This window comes from Desmodus rotundus, chromosome 4, assembly GCF_022682495.2.
Source record: "Desmodus rotundus isolate HL8 chromosome 4, HLdesRot8A.1, whole genome shotgun sequence".
In the NCBI taxonomy this organism is placed as follows: Eukaryota; Metazoa; Chordata; class Mammalia; order Chiroptera; family Phyllostomidae; genus Desmodus; species Desmodus rotundus.
In genome coordinates, this window is record NC_071390.1 from 46220921 (window position 1) to 46244715 (window position 23795).

General features: G+C 34.1%; 1 protein-coding gene across 1 annotated transcript in view; it reads left to right on the forward strand.

The window, feature by feature from the left end:
* Nucleotides 1–23795, forward strand: part of PCDH15 (protocadherin related 15) — an 870634-nt gene that overhangs the window by 470140 nt on the left and 376699 nt on the right. Inside the window, exon 11 of the mRNA XM_053923048.1 lies at nt 5524–5694. Coding sequence (XP_053779023.1) covers nt 5524–5694 — 171 coding nt within the window. The remainder of the gene's footprint in view (nt 1–5523; nt 5695–23795) is intronic.

Sequence of the window (23795 nt, forward strand, 5' to 3'; positions counted from 1 at the left end):
TTACCCAGAATAGTCTTGAGCAGTAACATTTTACTAGAAAGAGCAAAACTTTTTCATTTTTTTCAATTACCAGAGACTTGACTTTAGATAAATTTTTAAGATCCAATTTGGTTTGAAGTGGGAGAAAATCATCATAGATTAACACCGTCCATGGGCTCACAAGTTAGAAGTATGCATGAGACCTGTCTTTATATCTCTCATTATGTTATGTATTTTGGACAAGTGGGGAATCTTGACATATGTAGAAATGATGCTGGTGTTTTTCATTACTACATCTCTGCTCATAATAATAAAGAGAAGCAGAATTTTTCACCCCTAAGATGCTTCTTTGATATTACAATTATTTTAGTCTGATTTTTTAAAAACAAACAAACAAAAAGAAAACAGCAGACAGAAGAGAAGCTCTGAAAACCAATTACAAATTTCTCTTCTGTAAGAGCAATTCACATTATGAGGGAAAGCTCCATTTGTTAGGCTGTGTCCTTCTCAGTATCTGGAATAGAAGGATGAAAAAATCTGTAGAAACTTATTAATGCAGAAGGCAGGAACTTAAATTCAAATAACAACCATACCCTAATTTACTGTGCTTCGTCTGAAAACCTGTCTCTTCACCTGCCAATATCTTCTTTCCCTTTTGTCTTTAGCTGGAGATAGTGTTTCAGATGGTGGTCAGGGCCATCCGGGGGTCACCCAGCTTTCGCGGTATCTCCCGTGTGTGTAGGAGATACACATACTATTAAACTTCAGGTTGTTTTTCTACCGATAATCTGCCTTTTAATACTGGAAAGTCTCAGCAAAGATTGTAGACAGGTGGAAGGAAAATTATTTTTCCTGCCCCTTGCAATATATTCTTCAGTCCTATTTTTTTTCCACTTAAAAATTCACATTTTATAGATCAACACTTTGTAAGTGATATCTTTCCCAGGATGAAATAAGAGCCTAAATTATGTATGTTGGTAAATATATAGCCCCCTTTTTAGGCATTTGTATCCATTTTATGGAAGAGTGACAATGACCCAAAAAGCAGAGAATACTGAGAGATTTGTTTTTAACAGACTGGAAAAAAAAAGGATTAGGATAGAAAACACTCTACTTTGTCTATTGCAGTGTCCTGGTGATGACGTAGAAGGCTGAGTAACATTCCAATATAGAAATACTGATTCTGGAATATTAAAATAGTCTTGCTACATTCAAGATCACATAAAATGTTACTTATGTAACATTTTTTCTTAAATTGAGATTGATTCAGTTTTTTGTGAAAATTCATACTAAGCAATCATAATTTTAAAGTGGTAGTTTTTATGATCTAGTTGTATTTTACACAATTTAAAACAAACCCATAAATTTACTTTAAATTAAGATTTTTATGTATACTAAAACTCATACATTGAAAGTATAATTTTAAGGAAAAATAAGCATATGATACTATATCAGATTAACAAGTTTTTGCACAGAGAAGGAAACCATGAACAAAATGAAAAGACAAACTATATCTGATAAGGGATCAATTTCCAAAACATATAAGGATGTCATGCAACTTAACACCAAAAAACCAAACAATCCCATTTCAAAAAAGTGCAAAGGACCTGTAAATATTTCTCCAAAGAGGACATACCAATGGCCAACAGACATATGAAAACATGTTCAACATCACTAATCATCAGGGAAATGCATATCGAAACCACAATGAGATATCACGTGACCATGTTATATCACCAGTCATAACATCATCCATAAATCAACAAATAAGTGCTTTTGAGGATGCTGGGAAAAAGGAATCCTTATACACTGTTCGAGGGATTGTAAATTGGGTCCCCAGGAAACATTGTACAGGTTCTTCACAAAATTAAAAATAGGGCTGACAAATGACAAAGCAATTCCACTTCTGGGATTATTTGTCCAAAGAAAATAAAACACTAATTTAAGAAGATATATGCACCCTGATGTCCACTGCAACACATCCAAGATGTGGAAGCAACCTAGGTGTTCATGGATAGATGAAGGGATAAAGCATACGGGTCCTGGCCCGGTGGCTCATTTGGTTGGGGCCTTGTCCCATACACCTTTATTGTCCTATAAAAGGCTGCAGATTGGATTCCAGGTCAGGGCATGTGCCTAGGTTGCGGTTGGATCCCAGGTTGGGGCATGTACAGTAGGCAACTACGTTGCTTTCTCACATTGATGTCTCTCCCCTCCTGCCCTCCTCTCTCAAATCAATTTTAAAAAATCCTCAGTTTGGGATTTAGAAAAAGGATGTGATATGCATATATAATATAATATTACTCAGCAATAAAAACTAAATAAAATCTTTCCATTTGCAACAGTATGGATGGACCTAGAGTGCTATGCTAAGTGAAATAATTCAAACCGAGAAAGACAAACACCATGTGCTTTCACTTATATGTGGAATCTAAAAACAAAAAACAAACCAAATCAGAAACAGATCCATAGATACAGGGAATAAGCTGGTAGTTGAAAAGAGAAGGGGTAAAATATGGGTGAAAAAAAAAGCTTAAGAAAGGGAGAAAATTTTTAAATTGGTAAACAAATATTAATGTCTCTAAATATCACACAGGAAAATATTTTGTAAGCAACATAAAGTAAAATAAAAATCTATTAGTATATTAATTTTTTTAAATTACTGAGGTAAATTCATACAACATACATTTCACCATTTTAAAGTGAACGATTTGGTGGCGTCTGGCACCCTCGCATCGTTGGGCGCCCACCACGATGTTTCCCAAGTATTTTCATGTCTCCAAAAAGAAACTCTACACCCCTTAGGCAGTGGCTTCTCATTCCTGCTCTCCCAGCCACTGGCAGCCACCCATTTGTGTACTGACTCTTCAAATTTTCCTATTCAGGATATTCCATATAAATGAAACTGCACAGCATGTGACCTTCTTAATCTGACTTTTTTCACTTAGCATAATGTTTTTAATGTTTATTAAACTATAGTATATATCAGTACTTCATTTTTTCTGTGGCCGTGTTATTGCATATATATGTGTATATATATTATACATATATACATATGTATATGTAACTATATACACATACACATATATACACACAGACACTAAAATTGTCTATCCATTCACTTATTGATGGATGTTCCATTGTGTCCAACTTTTAGCTATTGTGAACAGTGCTGCTCTGAACATGCATGTAAGTGTAATTACTTTTTGTAGTTAAGATATGCAAATCAGAATTTTAAACAGACAGAAAAAAATGGTTCTTTAGGATAATCAAATACAATGAAAGTGAAGACATTTCTAGTTTCTACCATAATGAATGACAAACTGTCACTACCACTTTCATAGTAAACGTTCTGGGTAGAGACAAATGGGCCCAATGTTTCTTCCTTATATCATCATGATAAACACCCTTTAGATCAACATAACTAATATAAATTTCTGATGGAATCACTCTCACTCCTTAATATGGGCTGCACATAGTGATTCCTATTCAAAGACTTGGAGAAGGAAAAAAGAAAGAGAAACTTTGCAGTGGAGAAATCTGACAGACACAACCTCAGCCATGTGATCGAGGGTAACATAAGAGATAAATCATGTTAATATATATTTTAGATATAAGATGATGAAGTGACACTTTATGTCCATGGTCTCCCCCTACCCCCAAATCATATAATGCCAGTCTAATCTTTAGGAAAATCATTATGCAAAGCCCTATTGCATATGGGTATTGAGGGACATTGTACAAAGTACCTTACTAGTACAGTGCTCCGAATTACCCAGGTAATCAAAAGCAAAGGGAGCCTGTTAAATGGCCAGAGTGAAATGGAGCCTAAGAAGACATGCTGACTAAGTGTAAAGTGGTATTCTGGATGGGATCCTGGAACAGAAAATGGACATTAGTTAAAACCTAGGAGAATCCCATTGAAATATGGATCTTAGTTAATAGCAGTGTATTGCCAAAGCAAAAATTGCACTGGACACAGCTAAATGGGTAAAGAAGACTTCATTCAAAGCCATTACAATGGGAAGGAGACCAGAATGCAGTCAACTCCACTGAAAAGAAGGGCTGGAGAGTTGTTAAGAGCTGGGGTGGGAGTCCTCTTCACAAGGAAAAAACATTTTTTTTTTAAGTTTTAAAATATGAGATCATGTATATTAATTAAACTTACTGTGTTAATCATTTCTCAATATATATAAGTCATTAACCTTATACAGTCCTGTAAGTTAGTTATACCTCAGGAAAAATGGAAAACAAAATCAAAAACACACACAAAAAATAACTGTTCTCTTGGCAATATGTCTAGTGGAAAAGAGAAAAGTTGAAACCTAATTCCAAGAACGAAGAAACAAATAAAACAATTCTTACTTAGAAATTTGGAACACTAGGTTATTTTAACAATGACAGCAGACTATATGAGACAAGTAATGAACTCAAACTACATTAGACCAGAAAAAAAATTATGTGAGACACAAAAACATTCCTTTAATAAAAGTACAATAGACCTGGTGAGTTTTCTTTTCTCTCCTCCTTTTTATGTTCCTCCTCATTTTTCTTTTCTGAGGTATGTTCTTAAAATAACCCATATATATCTAATCTAAACTGAATGAAGCATTAAAAAAAAAAGCTGAGTTGGAAGAACAAAGTCCATCTTTGCTTGCTAATTGGTCTTCTCAAAGAACAAGTAAAGCCCTGGCCATTGTCACTCAGTTGGTTGAGCACGGACCCACAGACTGAAAAGTAGCGGGTTCCATTCTGGTCAGGGCACATGCCTGGGTTGCTGGTTCAGTCCCCAGTTGAGGCATATGTGGGAGACAACCCATTGATGTTTCTGTTTCTCATCAATGTTTCTCTCCCTCTCTTACTCCCTTCCCCTTTCTCTGGAATCGATACAAGAAAAAAAATTGTTTTTCTTTCTTCATGATGAGAGACAGTTTCACAATTTAGAGCAAGCCTCCTCTGAAGTTCTGCTCCTGCCCTCTGACAGTGACTAGAAAATAGGAGCTCTGTCTTCCTTGATGATTACATTTCAAAGGGATGATTTCCAGGTCCTTGGGAAAGAGACTTGGGTTGTAAAACTGTCAACAGTTTGAGCTGGGATGAATATGAATGTGCATACACCTGTTTGAATTACTGTTTTCATTTTCTTCAGATAAATAACCAGAAGTAGAACTAACTGCTAGGTTGTGTAGTAGTTCTTTCTATTTTTAATTTGAGGAATCTTTGAATAATATCTTAATAACTACATATTAAAAGATGGTCACTAGACTTATCACAGTGATTATAAAGCATCTAAATGTGGAATCATGTTGTACACTGAAGCTAATATAAAAATGCATGTCCACTATAGTTTAAAAAAATTTAGCTGGGAGAAAATTCACATCTCAAAGGGGCAGAGAAAGGTTTTCAATTGCCAGTTCTCTAAAGTAAATGCTCTGGGAAAGCAGAAGTCAGGTGATGGTTGTCGGGAAGAAACCTGTCTAGAGTTTCGTCAAACTGAGGGAGACATTAAGTCCATCGTGTTGGGTTTTCCTCTCTCTCTCACAGGACCGTGCACAAAATCTGAATGAAAGGCGAACCACCACCACCACCCTCACAGTGGATGTGCTGGATGGAGATGACTTGGGTCCCATGTTTCTTCCTTGTGTCCTTGTGCCAAACACTCGCGATTGTCGTCCAATCACCTATCAAGCTGCCATACCTGAGCTGAGAACTCCGGTAAATATTCTTTTCCTCTTCACTTGCACCCCTTTAACCCCAGTGAGATCCTTTTTGAGTATTTTACAGACATATTAATTGAGAATAACAAACTTCATTATATGGATGTTGAAAACTATGGATGCCCAAACCCAATTTTAGAAACTATGGGCAAATTTTTGGTCATATTGAATAATGATATCATTTACAAGGTAGAAGATATGTTATGAAACCACAACCCATTTTACACTGATTAATTTTTTTCCACCTATAAATCATAACAGAGTAAAGTTCTCAATATGTTCTGGGAAACTCTGAAAGGTAACTCTAACATTCATTTAAATTCACATGTACACATGTGATCCTAAATCAGAGGACATGCAGGCCAACAGGGTGTTCTTTAGCCTCTTAAGTTTCTCAAATGTTATTGGAAGTTATATGTGGCTCCCTGGAGGTGGAAGCTAATGAACCCTGAATGTCAATATTTATCCTTTAAAAAGAAGAAAGGTAAGACATGAACATATGTTTTCTACACTTGATTCTGTATTTAATTTTTAAAATTCTAATGGAGCTACAAATTGTTGTCGGCTTGGAATTCACAACTTCGACCTCCCTGGATGATAAATACTCATACCTAAGAATAAAAATTATAAGGCAAGTAGGTATCCTGCTTAGGCTTAAATATTGAAACTATTAATTCTTTGTTAGAAAAGTCTAATTCCCAGGAATCAATTGTTTGACAAATAGCTTTGTAGTTTCTCTGGAAAGCATTAAGTTTTCCGAGTTAGTAACCTGGCTCATAATGTCAGAATTTGTTGGAAAGTAATTGATTTTTATTCTTAGCCATGTGAAAACTGTAGGGATCCTCTCGGTATTTGAGATTTTTAAAGAATAAAACAGAAATTTAGTCTCCTAAATGTAAATTACACTGTATCCTACCCATTTCTAGGAGTTTTTACTCAACATTTGATTTACTGACTTTGGGGTCTTACTTGCAGTAGACCTTAAGCCGCTGAGAATCACTTTTGTGTCTGCTGACATTCATAATTGCTGGTCTAGTTAGCTAATGTGAACCAAAAAAAGCTGGAGAAAAAAGAATAAATGTTATGATATGCACTGAATAAAGAAAATAATGTAAATTTCCAGCTAAATGGGTAATTTTTCAGACAAAAAAGCTCATATAGATTTTATCTGGGCAAATAGTTATAGATTACCTAAAGTTACCTAAACTTGGTTGAATACCAGTAAGAAGACTATTAATGATAGTGAACATTAAAGTTATTTTGAAATCATGAGGAAAACTAATATCTTTAATATTATTCTATTTTTCTGAGTTAATTTATGTGGCTGGTATACTAGTGACACCCAAGATAAGGGGCGTACAGACATAGTAATGACTAGAGTCAGTTATGAGTCTGACTGTCTAACAGTACTTGATGTACTGAAAGAAGTAAAGGAAGACAGAAGTTGCTGTTTGGGAAGCAGAGTGGGTTGATTTTACAAAGGATTTTTGAGCATCTCTTCCTCTTTCTTTCAGATTATGGAATAAGCATCTCTCTCATGTTTGTATCATTTCATACTAGCAACAAAGCCATGATCCAGATTTGGGGTAAAAATTAAAAATGATAATAATGACGAATGATGATATTGAATCTTCAGTTCATCATGAACTGTGCTAAATCCTAAAAAATATTAATTGAAATTCATTTGCATAGTTCCCATTGTAATGGTCCTTTTACAGATGAGATTTCTGAGGTATAAAGTTTAAGTAGCTTTCTATTATTTACAACCAACAAGTAAAAAAGTATTTTCTTTTAAAATAATGTATTTTGAATTAAACATAAGGTTATACATTTGATAAAATTTTATGCTTCATCATCATTTTAACAGATTGACCCATTCTTTAACACTCTGTGAAATGAAGAGGGTTTTAATTTTACATACTTAAATAGTTATAGCAAATATTTATCCTTTAAAAGGTATATTTTTTATTGCCATGAGAAAACATGTACATATGTGTACTTGCAAAATAGGCAACTTTTCTGATTATTTGTCACCTTGACTGAGTGCTGGGTACAACTTTCAGAGTGGCTCAGTAAGAAAGCTGATTCTGGCTGTTGGCTCAAGTTCAGCCAGGACTGTGAACTCCAGGCTTCACTTCTGCTCCATGTGGGCCTCTCCTAGGCTGTTTGGTTTCCTCACAGCAAAGCAATAGGTTCCAAGAACAAACTTCCTGAGAGGATTAGGCAGAACTTTTATGAACTAGCCTGGTAGTTTGCTTTGTTACTTCTGTTGTCAAACTCTGTCAGGTTGAAGGAGTCCAATTACATACCATCCCCTAGAAGCAGGAGTATCTCAATTGCACTGAAAGAAGAACATGCAGGGAAGGCAATGTTTGTACGTGGCAATCTTTGGGAAAATAAAATCAGTCATAGTGCTGGCATCAGGTTTCCGTGTGTTCTTCCGCATGCTACCTTGGACCCCCTCTGATTCTTAGGGTTAAGAAGTGAAGCTGGTTCTTGAGTTTCACGTTCAGATGGCTGTGTGTTTTTTTCTGTCCTTTCGTTCTTTTTTATTTTATTTCCCGTTACATATTTTGTAAAATTTCTGAAAATTTCAATCAGTAAGATATTGCTATTTAGAGCTAGAGAACCAACCATTAATGTCAGCTAGACAGGACGTGATGACTCCAATTACATTCTTGCTGATTTTTCCTGAACTAATTCTACAAATTTTGAAGGTTTGACACCTGCTCACCTTCTTTGTGAAATTTTCCCCTAATTACCTCAGTGGTATTTTTGACTTGAGAAGCCGTTCTAAGTTTCACTACAATGCTCACAGAATTTATGAGCTCAGCAAAACTTTAACAGGCGGTCTAGGACAGTGTTAACTCACAAACCGGAATATATAAAAATAAAAGTCCTCTATTATTAAATGCAAATAATCATGTACTTAGAGATAAACTTATGTAACAAGTGTTTTATATGTTTTTCTATTATAGAAAATTATGTTTAGAAAAATTAATATCTTCATAAACACTAAGATTAATATTATACTGGATATGTAAATATATAAATATTATATCTCAAGGCTACTAAAGCAATTTGTAATCTTATGGCTAATTATTATATATTAATTAATTTGATAAGTATCTATTGGACCCTAATGGATATTGTATTCAGTGCTACGTGGGACTTGACAGGTAGGATAAGATAAAATCCTTCTCACATGCTGTCTATATTCTTACTCTCTGACTCTCTTAAAGTTGTTATTATTCCTATGTAGTAGAATTGTTTTAATATTGTGAGGAAGTTCTGTAGAATTTGGAGAGTATGTAATCCATAGCTCTATCTTTTCCATTTTCTATTGAAGCACAAAGTCAGAGTAAATCCTTACACTTTTTTTTTCAGAATTGAACAGTTGTGAAGTATTTGGCTGGCTGTTTGCTTGATTGGTTGTTCAGTTGGTTTTTGCTGAGTAATTTGTCCCTGAATAGAAACACCACAGTATTAATATGATGCTATTGACCCATCATCTGTGTTTTCGGTATATATCTCCTTCTTTTATTGTGTCATGTAGTTTTCAGTATTGTGGCATAAGTTCCTACCAGACAAGTCATTTAGCAGCCAGAATTCACACTCATTTCCTCTCCAGTCCCAGTTTAAAGACTTGGGTTGGATACCAGGACTGTTGAGCCACAAATATCTCCACTGTAGTCGCTGTCATAAAGAACTCCAGTTTTCATGTAACTGTCCAACAGAGCTCCCCTGTTTATTTATGATGCTCTCTTCTTCCAGGGAAGCTTTCTCAGTTATGACAAGGGTAGTGGTAATTTGCATTGATCTACTACAACATAATTTGCTCTTGGCTCATACTCATTGAATCTGTTACAATCTGGCAACTCCCTTATCTCCTGTCTTCTATGAAACTACTGGCTGTTTTCCTCCCCTGGATGGCCCCAGGTTTCTCCTCATAAATCATTAATAATTTTACTTTTTAAACTAAATTTCTCTGCTTGGATTTATTTCTTATTTACTTATTTATTTAATCTTAAGGAAAAATGCACACTTTTATCATTTGCAACTTGTTTAAAACTATACATTGTCAGTAAGACTTATCAAACCTATATCAGTGAATTTTATTTTTCCCCAGATAGGGATGATCTGGATGTTCTAACTGTGTTTTCTGACTTGAATCTCTCCTGCATTCCAAGCTTATGTTTATTACTTTTCTGAGATTTTTTCACTCTGTTTCCCACAGATGCCTTATTATCCTTTCTAATGAATTCTGATACATCCACATTACCTCTTGCTGCTTTGGTGGTCATTGTTAATTTGGACCTAGACTTCAATGACCCCCTATCCCAAATTCAATCAACCGCCAAAGGTACTTTCTGTACTGTCTGTAAAATGTCATTCAAATGTGTTGGGTGACCTCTTACACTGCTAAAGTACCCCTTTAAGTCAACCGTGGACTCCCAGCCTCTATGCAGTCTCTCCTACTTTCAAACATCATCTCACTGAAGGGAGTTATTTATTTTTTTGAAATATAATTCTGATCTGATTGCACAATAATTAAAGTTTAAAAACACTTCAATGTATTTTATCATATACCAAATAAGTATCAAAGCTTTTAGCATATCATTCAAAGTAATTTTATGTCTGACCACTTTGTAATCTTATCTCTTTAACTTGCAGAATGCAATGTACCTTGAAACACATAGCTTTGTATACATGTACTTGAACTTCTTTGAGAATTACTCTCCTTTTTCTTCACTTTCTTTAACATATTAGGATGGTATTTGTTATTCAAGTGTCATCTTGGTTAATATGAAATAATAGGTTCAAAGTTAAGCTTTTCTCTGTGTCCTCCTATATTCCCGTTACAAGTACCAACCTCCTGTTTGTGGTGCACTTGTTCGCTTGTTTCCCTTTTGCTAGACCTTTTGGGAGCTCTTTCAGTTTCCTATTTGTCATTATGTCCTAGTAAGAAGCCATTCACAATACATAGTAAATGTTCAATATATGTTAAATTTAATTAAGTAATTGATTAAAAGTTCAAGAAACACATATTGTGCCCTGAGATACTGGGTATAAATATGAGTAAGCATGGCTCCTGAGTGCTCACTCACAATGAGAGTGTACTTATTATAAATGTGTATATGTAAAGACTGCACACATGTGTATTATATGTAATAAGTAATATAATTATATATTATTCATATTCATATTATTTATTACTCATATAATGTAATCAATACAATGTTTTATTATAATTGTATTATATAAATATCAACCATGATATATATGCATATTTATTTTTATATAATTTAAATATATCTATTTTAGTGTTTCAAATAAGAAACAATGGCAAGCACTATAACGCTTGATTATTGTCTAGTCCCAGATAACCTTTAAATGGTAGTCTAATAGGTAGTTCAGATGAAGTAAGCGTATTTCCCAGTTGCCATGTGGGCTCCCAGTTTACAGTTGTTGTGCCAACACATTGTTCATAATGCCTTCTTTTCTTTTCCTTAGTGTTCCAAATATTAAATTCTGTCCTCCCACATAAGACAGTTATTTTCAAAATGTGTACCATGGAGCTCTTTTGGGGCCAGCAAAGTGGTGAATGAAAAAGGAAACAATCAACAGCTTTCAAACTGCCTATACCTTTTTAAAGCGAGGCTTTTCTCAAAGTAGGTTGAAAGGAAACACGGTAAATAATATAACTAGTGTCAGAATTTATTATTTGCCATTTATCTCTCTCTCACCAACAATCATACCCACACGCTACCAGCAGTAAATGATTAAAGAAATTTCATATCCAATTTTGGAAAACAATAGCTAAACACCAAGCAAACAATCAAAAAATAGAATTCAGCGAGTATTGCCTAGAGTTTGAAACTGTATTACAGTAATCCTGAAAATGGTGTGTGATATTATAGTGAAGCAAATGGTTCATTTATTCTTTTTTATCTTTGGTCAAAATTTATGTTGAATAGACTCAACTGTATAAAATTTCCACCTACAGACAATATGAAGATATTTTTAACTTTTGTAGAATAATTAAAGGATGCAAAACAATATGAGGAGTTGAATATATTAATATTAATTAAAAGAACAAGTCACCAGCTCTGCTCAGTGATAAGGTGAAAGTCTAACTCTCTTTTCAAATTACTAGTTTTTCAAAATAAATTTTTTCTAAATATTAATTTAAATTAATTTTAGAGATGTATTTTTCTATGAAGCACAAATAAATAAAAAAGGCAGAGTCATCCAAATTTGACTTGATACTCATAACTTTACATAAAAATTCATTCTGGAATTACCTGATGGCTCACTAAATTGTGTAGAAAAATATATCACAGGTGTTTACTACCACAATGTAGGGTAATAAGTAAAAAGTCAGAGTCCAAATTGAATGCTGTGTGATGTTGTGAATGTTGCTTAATGTCTCTAAACCTCAATTCGAGTTTGTGATCTAGAAATGGGTGAAAAAAAATCTAATATATGGGATTGTCATTAGTACTATAAAGTAAGATTCATGTAGCATACTTCTGGTTTCTAGCAGATACTAAGAATTTAATAATACTAGCTATTACTATTATTATTATCATTGCCACTGGAATTTCTTTATCTGGCTGGATTTTTATTCAGAAACTCATGGGAGATAGTACCTAATTCAAATTTGTTATTGAATATCTAGCTATTTGTAATTGAAATCCTAACGTTAAAAACTGAGTTGTATATGTTGATATAGCCTAATTTATTCTGATTGTGCTAGTCCTAATTAATTCAGTGTGATGTTGGTCCTTTAAAAGAATGCAATACCTTTATTGAAAAGAACAGTAGCCCCTCTTTTTTTGTAAATAAAGATTTGGTATAGTCCCTGCTTGTGCTGAATTAATTATGAAATATATTATTGCTTAGGGAAGAGGCAGTAGCTGATGTAAAATGCCACAAAGTAATACTGTGAGCCAAAAATATACCAATGAATCAAATTTTAAATGTCCTCCAGGGAAGCAAGTATCATGCTCCCTTTTTTTTTATTTCATGAATTCAAAAACAATGACTATCAATAAAGTTTTTAAATTGTCCACAAAACCCCCAGTTTTCCAGAGGCACCTCTAGAGCTTCTACAGCAGATAAAAATGGGACTTTCACTCCCAATAATATTTAAAATTCCACTTTTGTCCAACTTGGTAATTTAGAAAGTTTTTCATTATTTACTTTAACTTAAATAATTATTGGCTACTAATTATAAATTATGGAGAAAATATTTTAAAAAATTATGTATGTTGGAAATTGGAAACCCTCAATCTTCAAAGCCCAAACTCCAAGATAACCATTATTAACCTGATGCCTGTCTTTCCAAATATCTGGAGCCTGCTTGAAACAATTACAGTTTTTTCATTTCAAACAAAGAAATGAGTTTGGCCTACACAAATGTGAATTATTAAATGTTCCCTGGGCTAATAGTAATTTTTAAAAAAAAGATTAGCCATTGGAGATTGGAGAAGTGTGTGTTGTGTGTGGAGGGGCAGGGTCTTGTGGTCTGGACGTGACTGGAAGGGTAGGGTGTACTTTTTCTGCCCACTACTCAAATGCATATTTGCAGGAGAAAATATTTAATCCACCTAGCTTGAATTGCATGCTCATTCTTTGAACAGAGTGCATGGGGAGCCTGCAACAGTTAATTTTATGTGTCAACTTACCTAGTCTATGCTACCCAGATATTTCATTAAACACATTTGGATGCTGCTGTGAAAGTATTTTAAAGATAACAATACAATTTAAATTAGTAGACTGAGTAAAGCAAATTGTCTTCCATAATGTCGGTGGGCCTCATTCGATGAATTGAAAGCCTTAAGAACAAAAACCAACCTCCCCCAAATTAGAGAGAATTCTGCCAGCTGACTGCCTTTAGACTTGGACTGTAACATGGGTTTTTCCATGGGTTTTCAGGCTGACAGCTTCCCTGCAGATCTTGGACTTGTTGTCTTCCACAATTGTAGCATATACCAGTTCCTTCATGTCAGTCTATTTCCACCTCTTCATCTCAATGGACAGATACATAGATAGATGTCATCTCAATAAATAGAGAGAGAGAGATAGATGATCGATCGATAGATAGATAGATAGATAGATAGATAGATAGATAGATAGATGATAGATACACACATACCGACACATTCTATTTGTTTTGTTTTTCTGAATAATTCTATTGAAGATCCCCAATAAAACTGTGTTCAATGGGCAAAGGTAATTCCTCTAAGAAATTCAAGATACTGTAAAGAAGGGTAAATTGATGCTGAAAACCCAAATAGTAAGCCAAATATATAAATATATAATCAAATAATCACAAATTCTTGCCTAGAGTCCTACAATGGTTGGTTTTCATTCTGCTTGAAACCTTGTCAGAATGATATTGAAAATGGACATCACATCATGTCACTTTCCTGCTTCAGAGTTATGATAGCTTCTTATTAAATGATCATTATTGTCTCTTCCTATAACATCCTATGTGGCCCTACATGGTCCTTTATCATTGACTGCTGTGGACTGAATTCTTATGTCAACCCCAAATTCATTTGATGAAATGTATCCCAAATGTGACAGTATTTGGAAGTGGGGCTCTTGGCAGGTGATTAGGTCATGAGAGCAGAACCCTCATGGGTGGGATTAATTCATAATCCTTATAAAACAGACTCGAGAGACCCATCCTCTCTTGCATTGTGTGAGGACACAGTGAGATAGCCATCTATGAACAGGAATTGAGTGCTTACCACACACTGAATCTGTCAGTGCATTGCTTTTGGAATTCTCAGCCTCCAGAACTGTGAGAATAAATTTCTGTTGCTTATAAGCCACCCAAACTATGGTGTTCTGTTATAGCAGCCCAAATAGATTAAGGCACTGACCTCATCTCTACTTCTCTCCCACCTGCTCCCTCACCATCTTCTGTCCTAAACATGCTCTTTTAGCTGAGGGCATATGACCTTACGTGCTACTTTCTGGAGTGTTCTCTTTTGACATTTTTCTGTGGTTGGCTTTTTTATTTGATTTTGGCTCAATTGTTATCTCTTCAGAGAAGCCTTCTCTGACAACCCATCTATAGCAGCCTGCTTCCTTGTGAATTCAGTAATACATGACCTTGGTTTATTTTATGTAATTCAGTGGAAATTTCTTGTACATGTATTTGTTTAATTGATTAGTTTCTATTACTTTCTTTGAAATATAAACATACTACTACAGAACACATGTTTACCTTCTTTGTGATCTACCCCAAACCTCTAGAAAGAGCCTCAAATGTAGGATGCTCAGTGAATATATACTTATTTAGAATAAAATGAATTTTCCTTATCATTCATATATATATGCACACATGTATATGTATATATATATATATATAGTATCTTACCTTTTAAAATGGCTGTATAGTTATGTTTTTGTATAAAATACCTTAGTTTATTTATTTGCTTTATACTTTAAAGTTCTGTATAAAGTATTACTTGGAAAAAAAAGTGTCCCTATGTTAAAAAAACCCTACATAAAATTCATTATTCTGCAAGAACTATACTTATATTTAATAGGTTTTCTTGTTAGCAAAACCAATTTATGTTATGTATTCCTTTGTTTAGTTCTTCTTGATTAAAATAAATACTGAAGGACATGATCATGTGTTTAAATAGTTTAAACTATGCTGAGGCTTATTTTTGTCCAAAAGATGAAAATAAAATGGGTAGTCCAATTCAGTGAGGTCACCACAAAAATAATTAAGTAATACTAGGAAAAGTGATACGTACAGTTTATAAGATTATTTACATCTGCTTCAGTTTTTGGAAGTTATGGTAAGCAGAGTTGGCTTTTTGTAAAGCTTTTTCTGAAACATACTGTTCTTCTACTATGATAGCTCTAAACCAATTTGATTTGCCTACTAACACTGTCAGCAGAGATACTCTGAAAAGGGAATAAACAGACCATGGACCAAGCACATGATTTATTTACTTCCCAAATGATTTTAGTTCATGATGCCTTCGAGACATTTAGTGGGAATCTTATATAAGTCACTGTCACCTCCTCTCCCTGCTCCCACGTCTGCGTCCTACAACCTATTCTTCACACAGCAGTCAGGGTCATCTTTTAAAAGCATAACTCAGTTCAAGTTAGTTTCCTACACAGAATATTCCAGTAGCTTCTGATTAAAGTGAAAATAAAATCCCAATAGCAGAATATGGCTTACAAGGCAACACACGATTTACCTCCTGCTTATGTGTGACTCTCCTGCCAGGACTTTCACCAGTTTGCTTGGAACTTCTGACTTTCTTCTCATGTCCAGCTTCTGCTGTTCACTTTGTTGTAAAAAACCTTCATCAGGCTTTCCGATGGTCGACACATTCTCATCAATCAAATTGAGGTTTCAGCAAAAACATCACATCATCAACAAGACATTTCCTGACAACTCTCCCCAATGTTGGTTTTCTTTAAAGAACAACAGTTTCATACAGATCAATAGAAGGGTTTTATTTGTTTTCAATTGCAATAGAAAGAGAAATAAAATTTATAATAACCCTATTATATTTTCAATGAGATTTCCTTGAAGCTCATAGCTGTTTTTGTCAATGTTGATGACTTAACTTGAGACAATGATATGATCTAGGTTAGCAAATAATGCACAAGATAAATGTTTTTATTTTAGTAAAATTGAAAAATAGTATGTCAAGGTAATCAAGTAATAATTATTATAGGTACTGTAAACAGTTATATTGATAATGTCAGAGTTGTAATAAACACCCAAAGAACTCTAAATCTCCAATCAGTAAATCCTGGCAGAGAGTTTATCTGAAGACATACAGAATCAAGAAAACACTCATTCCTTAAAACATATTTTAGGTGCCATTTTTACATAAGAAGAAAAGGAGGATATGTAGGATGATTTAAGTGTCTCTTTCATATGACTTGAAGGTCAGCATGGCATGAATGCAATGGGTTGAAGAGTTATTTTCAACATCACTTCCTACTCAGAATGCTTATTTCTCAGTCAGATTGCTTTGATATAGATTGTCGGAAATAAAGAACTTCTTGGATTGTATTATTAGGTTATAAATATGTTCTGTGTCCAGAAGCAATTTTATACCATATAATGTCTAAAGACAGTATAGATCAGATCAATGACTCACATTAGGTCTTTATAAATTATGTGTTGTATACATTGAAAATTATCTTTCCTGTAAAGAACATTTGATGTGACTTTCACTTGTGTTCCTCTAGATATTTGAGTTCCAATTGCTTTCACTATAAAATAGCAACACATTCCCACCAGTTGAAATCTGCGGAGGAATTTAGGCACGCATACATACGGGGGACACAAGAGCGTAAGAAAGCATCTACTTTCAAAATAATTGTGCTTCAAGTATTGGTTTGTAATTAGTTGTTTAGGACATGAAATAGATTTTTTCCTAAAAATGATGTTATTAACAATAACATCATTAAGAAGAACATCTAGAATGTTAGGGAAACATTCTAGAACGTACACATTTATGTTCTCAGGGTTTTTTCCTCAGTCTGTGGAAATGTAGAGGCATTTTTTCCCTTGGGGAAAGAAAAAGCATACAGGGATTCAGTTCGCAGTGACAGCAGTATATTGACCTTAGAACCCTGAATAGCAATGGCCCTTGCACTGCACCGCTCCACCTACTGCGTGGTGGGAGCAGCTCTGAGCCACGGAGGATGCTCACCATTTCTTGAAGCAGCTTCCCTCTGACAACGTTATTCTTCTGGCAGGGCGAACTCTCCATAAAAGTGTTCTTTAGTTATTGTTCTAAAGTTTTTTTTTCTTTTTCTTATTATCTGTGTGGAATTGAACTAAATTTAAATAGAAGGAAATAAAGTTTACTTTGCTTTTTAAAAAAATTTAACAAGTAATATTACATATTTGAAATAAAGTTATAAAATTCTCCTAAAGCATTGTCTGGGGTCACAGGAAAAGCCAGATAGTTGAATGCCTACTATGTGTTAGGTATGTCATATAAACTATCTGATCACAACAAAGCAATCATTAGAACTCAGAGTGTAGCATAACTCAACTGAAGTGTGTATCACACATGCATTAAATATACTAAAATTTCTCTGTAATATGACAACATTTAATGGCTAAGGATCTAGCGTAAATTATTGACCTGGCATTTACTGTCTTGAAGTAACATGACCAATGCCACACTTGTAGGAAGTAGATGAATAAGGATTAGGCTTCATGTATCTAAACCAGTGAATATTATCTGGAAATAGACCACAGAGATAATTTTTTGATCCCCAAAGAAATACTTGAGACAGTTAGTATATTGTATATAAAGAATGATGGAACACATTCTGGACACAATTAGCTTCATGTAATGAAGCTGTTCATCAGATTCATGTAATGAAATTCATGTAATGAGGCTGTTAATATGCATCCCTAACCCTCAAGACTCTGACCCCACATGTTTTGGATGAGACCTGAGAATTTGAGACTTCAATCCTAGGGAATTTTCAGTCTAGGATGGAGCCTGAGAATATGTATTTACTTTTATTTTGCAGGAATTTTTAAATATATACAAAAACAGAAAAAAGTATCACTACTCAATTATCAATTCATGAATATTCTTGGTTCAACTGTATTTCCTCATCCTCTCTCCTCCATTACTCAAAGAACATCTCAGATATCACATCATATTATCTGAATATATTTTAGGAGGTATCTCTAAATAATGTCATACCACAATGTCATTATCACAAATAAAATAAAGTTAGGAATATGTATTTTTAATGTGGCAAAGCAATTTCAACAATGCAGAAATACTGAGACACAAGAACTAATCAAAGTTTTGCTGTGTAATTCTTGCATGATGTGTAGGTGTGTGTGTGTGTGAGATTACTCCTGCTTTCAGGTGAACATATTTGAATGATGCCAAGTGTATACTTAGTCATGTCCTAAAACATCAGTTATACAAGCTGACTTCTGGTAATTATAAATTTAACTTAATGGATTTATATCTTTCACCATCTTGATGAGTTCTGCTTTAATAAACTTAATATACATACAGTCCCATTCAGGGAGAATAACAATCTTCAAACTTCACCCAGAAAGTTTAGGACAGGTCAGTTGGTCACTTTGAACCCTTTGATTTGTTATTAGTTATTATTATTACTGTTATTATTATGTTATTGTTATTATTGTTATTATTTGTTGCCTGTCAATAACCCTGGCATTTTAGTATCATAGCAAGTATCCTTCAACTCCTATTGGTTGTAGGAGTTAGTTCTTGCTCTCACTCTGCCCCTCTGTTTCTCACTCTGTCTCTCTCTCATTAGCATCATCATCAAGAACAATTAAAAAATATTCTTGTCACAAACAATAGTTCAGCTTCCGGTTCCCCCCAGCATCTAGGAAAATTAGCTCTAAGGGCCATTTTATGTTTTCTGCCGTGTCTAGAGTCCATCTGTGGCCAGAACTGGTGGCATGTATGCCACCCCTGCTCTAAGTGTGGAGAGACCTCAATCATCTTAAATAAAATTGAATCCCGAGTTTATATTTATGTAGCATTTAATTAAGGCAGAAGTAATATCTGTTAATTAAACTAATGGCATGGAAATTAATGGCATAAATCTCCTCAGAACTGCAGGAACACAAAAATCACAGGAGGTACCTATAAACATCCTCTCTCACTGTCAGTCTTTAAAATGTCATTCACGACTAGCCTCAGGACAAAGAAAACTAGGCAAAAATAAATTTTGTTTTAAAATTTATCATGCTTTAAAAAGCATGATAAATACTCATAGGATAAATTGGATTCCTAAGATTATACAAGCCTCCCTGATGAGAAAAACATTAGTATTCACCTAGAAAGAATTGCAAGCCCACCAAATTAGCAAACAGAGAAATTAAATATCGGGAGACAACTTCACAGAAAATGACCTTTTAAAACACCTTTTTTTAAAAAAAATGTGCTACATAAGACAAATGTTTAATATTTCTAATATATCTTCATGTACTACAAGGCAAGTAAATAGACAAAACAGTAAAATAGAATTGTTATATGTCGTAAAAATGCCAATGAATGGCTAAGAGGAAGCCTAATTGCTTTCAGATGCCAGGCGCATGCTTTGGTGACAATTTTCTAAAATATTTTTTCTGCTCAGTGTGTAGATGGGTATATAGTTCATTAAAACTTGAAAAAAGTTTTGAGAAATCAATAAATTTAATCAAAAGTATAATAAAATGTTATAGATGTGGTATTCCTAAAAACAACAACAAAAGGTTAAGAAGTATTAGCGATCTTGAGCCCAAATCTAATAAAGTATTTCATGTATAACATATTGATCTGGGTCAGGCCTTAGAGTATTTGTTTGTTTTCCTTGTTATCTTTATTCTGAAAGAAGACATAAAAAACTGTTTACTAAGCACATCAAAAGAGAATAAGAAAAAATAGTGACAAAAATTCACATCTACATTGACTTTTCTTTTTCATATACCAAGAAGTCATATTTTTCAGAGGACCAGTAGTACCAATTTCTATTGTAAAACAGCTAAACTATTCAGGTTTTTATTTTGTTTGTCCTGTCACTGCTTGATGAAGCTACAGATGCTATTGAGATACAGTGTTTTGAAAGGATATAATAAATTATTTTTGTTAGTATTTAAAGCCTGACTTTAGTATGTGAGGGCAATCTGGCTGTGACATCCATCAACCCACTGATCGCCAGGGTTGATTTGACTGATCTGGCTGGCTGGCAGGTGTCCCCTTCCTCCCTCACCGATCCATGTGTGTCCCCCCCAAAGCTACGTGCTCAAAGAGGACAACCTTCCCAACTAGAGGAGAAGGCCGGTCTTGGGTAAAGGGTGTACGAGTAGCTGTGCTCCCCTGCTAGAACCTCCAAACAAGCTCTTAAAGCCTGATTTTAAGGGTAAATGGAAAAAAAAAAAAAGAATGGAGCTAGGAGACAAAATGTACTTTCCTTATAGATGGTTCATCTCTCAGATGAATTACAAACGGGTAGAACAGGGCCAAACAAGTAGTAGGTTCTCAATAACTATTCACTGAACAAAATTGACTGAAAAATACTGGTTGTTTAAATTGAATTGAATAAAATTTGTTAAGAACACATTATTTTATGCAAAGTTTTCATAAACAGCATATTTTTATTACTTTGTTGAGTACTATGCATCAATCACTTTTTCAGTCTTTAAGTTTTGGGGATAGACTAAAATGTAGAGATGGTGAAGGGGCTTCTGTTACCCCACAAGCCAAGGAACTGGACCCTTTGGAGACCCTACTCCTGAATATTGTTTTGTTTCATGAATGTTTAAGTTGAAATGAGGAAGACCTGCCGATAATGCTAATAGTGATATAATTGTGCCTCAGCTTCCAATCGTGGCCCACTTGACCACAATGGACAGCTTTGTGAGAATAGAAAAGCCAGCCGACCCAAAGAGGGGAGTGTGAACCAAATCTGAAAGATCACTGTTATCACTTTTCTTGTGAAGAATTCAATCTGCAATTTACTTTAGACCTTTATGAAAACTGAGTGACTGGGGTATGAAAAGTGAGCTGTGGAATAGGGTAATTAATTAATCACTCAAATAATTGTTGTCAGTCCTCCTCAGATCCTAATATTAACACTTTGTTAACATGTTTACAACACACTGGAGAAGAACCTTAAAATGTGCCACAAAATACCTAGTAATAAGAAAAATGTGTAAAATACCAGCTTTTTAAAAACTTGAAGACCTATAATCTTCTATTTATAAGTATAATTAAAATAAGGGGTAACTTCTTTCACAGAATGTTTTCATGTTTTTTCTCTGATTTAAAAAAAAAGAGAAATTTAACAAGCATAGACACATACCTATAACTATTCCTTGAAGTTTTAATAAACTGGTGTTCTCTGGTTTATTCCCACCCATTTTATTAAATATTATTTTAAATTCCTTATTATGACCTTAATGTTGCATTCTCTCATTTCTCCTGATGTGAAGCACAGAGTGATGGGTGTCACTTGTGTATTTCTCAGATAATAATCTTAAAATCTCTGTGCTCTAGTGAGATTTGACCTCTAAGCCTCCTCTTATGTACATTAAGCTCATTTATATAAAACTGCAAGTATCTGTAGTTTTCACATAGCCTGACAGGTGACTGTCTGATTTATATAGTAAGTACAGTTAAATTACTCATGAGGGGGACTGGGAGTTAGATTTATTATTTCCTAAGAATTATAAAAGAAGGATATATCAATAAAAGTGAGAAGTTGAGAACTTGAAGGTGAAGTAGGAAAAAGAAATACTCCTTCTCCTATTCCTCCTCAAACAAAATGATGATGTTGCAAAGAGCCCACCCAGCCTTCCTGAAACAGCATCACACAGTGAAGTAATGATGTTGCAGCCTTCTAATATTCTGCATAAATATTGTGCTGCTTTCCACTTCATCAACCTCCGTTGGTCATCTAAATCATTCCAGTATGTTGGACCCATTCACACAGGTTCAACTGGTAAAGATTATAATTTCTGTCCTTTGCTACATGTTTCTCTTAGTGAAGCCTGCTTCTTCTAACTTTATCCGGGGGATCTACGTTCTCATTCATCTTTCATCTTTTTTATCATTATTTTTTCACAATCTCATATAAATTTTTTTCCATTCTGCCCCAAAAGACAGTGATCATTGGTTACCCACAAAAATAATGAACTTTATCAAAATACAATTTGATAAAATCTATCAATACTTTCATCTACAATATAGGCATATGTATTTACCTTAGGTAGTCATTCAGGCTTCTAACATCATTTTTAGTAGGGTGTACATGCATCGGAATCACTTAGAGAGCTTAGTAATCCTAAAGTTTCTGAATTCAGAAGAATTGAAGTGAAATTTGTGATTTGTAGGTTCCTAGATGGTGCTGAGACCTAACTGAGAACCACTGGTCTAGCCCTAAATGACTGCTCTGATAATTTATACCACTGATAATAAAAGCAGATGCAAGAGTTATACTGAAGTCTGAACTTACAGGTTTTCAGTAGTAAATGTGAATAGCGCTGGACCTGCCCACGTTATGGTTGCCTCCAGAAATTAAACTGTTATTTAGGATTCTTTGATTCTAACACCTTCAAAAAAAAAAAAAACTGAATTACTCTCTTTTGACTGACATGGGCAGGTGTTATTGTTTTTATTACCTTGATAAAAGATTATTTTGATGAGTTACTAGGTATTTTATGTCCTTAATATATGCAATATTACTTTAAATTAAGGGCTTGATAGTTACCTGCAATTATGTAATAGTTATGTTGTGTTGGCATGGGCAAGAGTTACCATTTAATTATAGAGTGACTTCCTTCCAGATTTATTAATCTTTTATAGATAGTAGTACTAAAATTATCCTTGCTGTTACACAGTTATCTTGGCACCTGTTATAGCTAAATATGATTTTAAAATACTACACTGTGGAATATTACAAAATAAATTGTGAAACAAAAGGTCGATTTTTCCTGGAGGCAGATTCTGTTTTTATTGTCTATCTTGAATACATTTAAGTATGACTTATGTTTATTATAGACCACATGAAGTTCATTCCTAGAGAATGTTCCAAAACTAATTTTACCTTAAAGATTTTCAAGAAAAAATATGGATAAAATCAATGTTTATGTTTTCATTTAATTAAATTTTGCCAAAAAATCATGAGCATAAATTAAGTTTTGGTAGCAAGTAGAATCACAGACTTATTAATAAACATTTGCTATTTTCCATTTGTGTGGTTTTAGTCATGATTCCAGGTGGTGCTCTTTCTGGAATTATTATTTTTTTCCACAATGTGGAAAATAGGAAACTTGATGTTATAGCCAATTTCATTAAAAAGATTATAAACTTGTTGCCAATATAAGAAATTTCACCTCCACTCCCCACATGGGAAACAACTCATTTAAGTAGACTGAAAACTTCTCTCCCTAACTGAAGAGCAGGTTGTGTTCCTTCATGTAATCAACTTCAAGTTTTGGAAAACTTGACATACTGGCAAAATAAAAATTAGTATGTGACATCCAATTCTCTCTCTTTCTCTATGTGTATATCTATATATCTATGTATCTATGTATATATA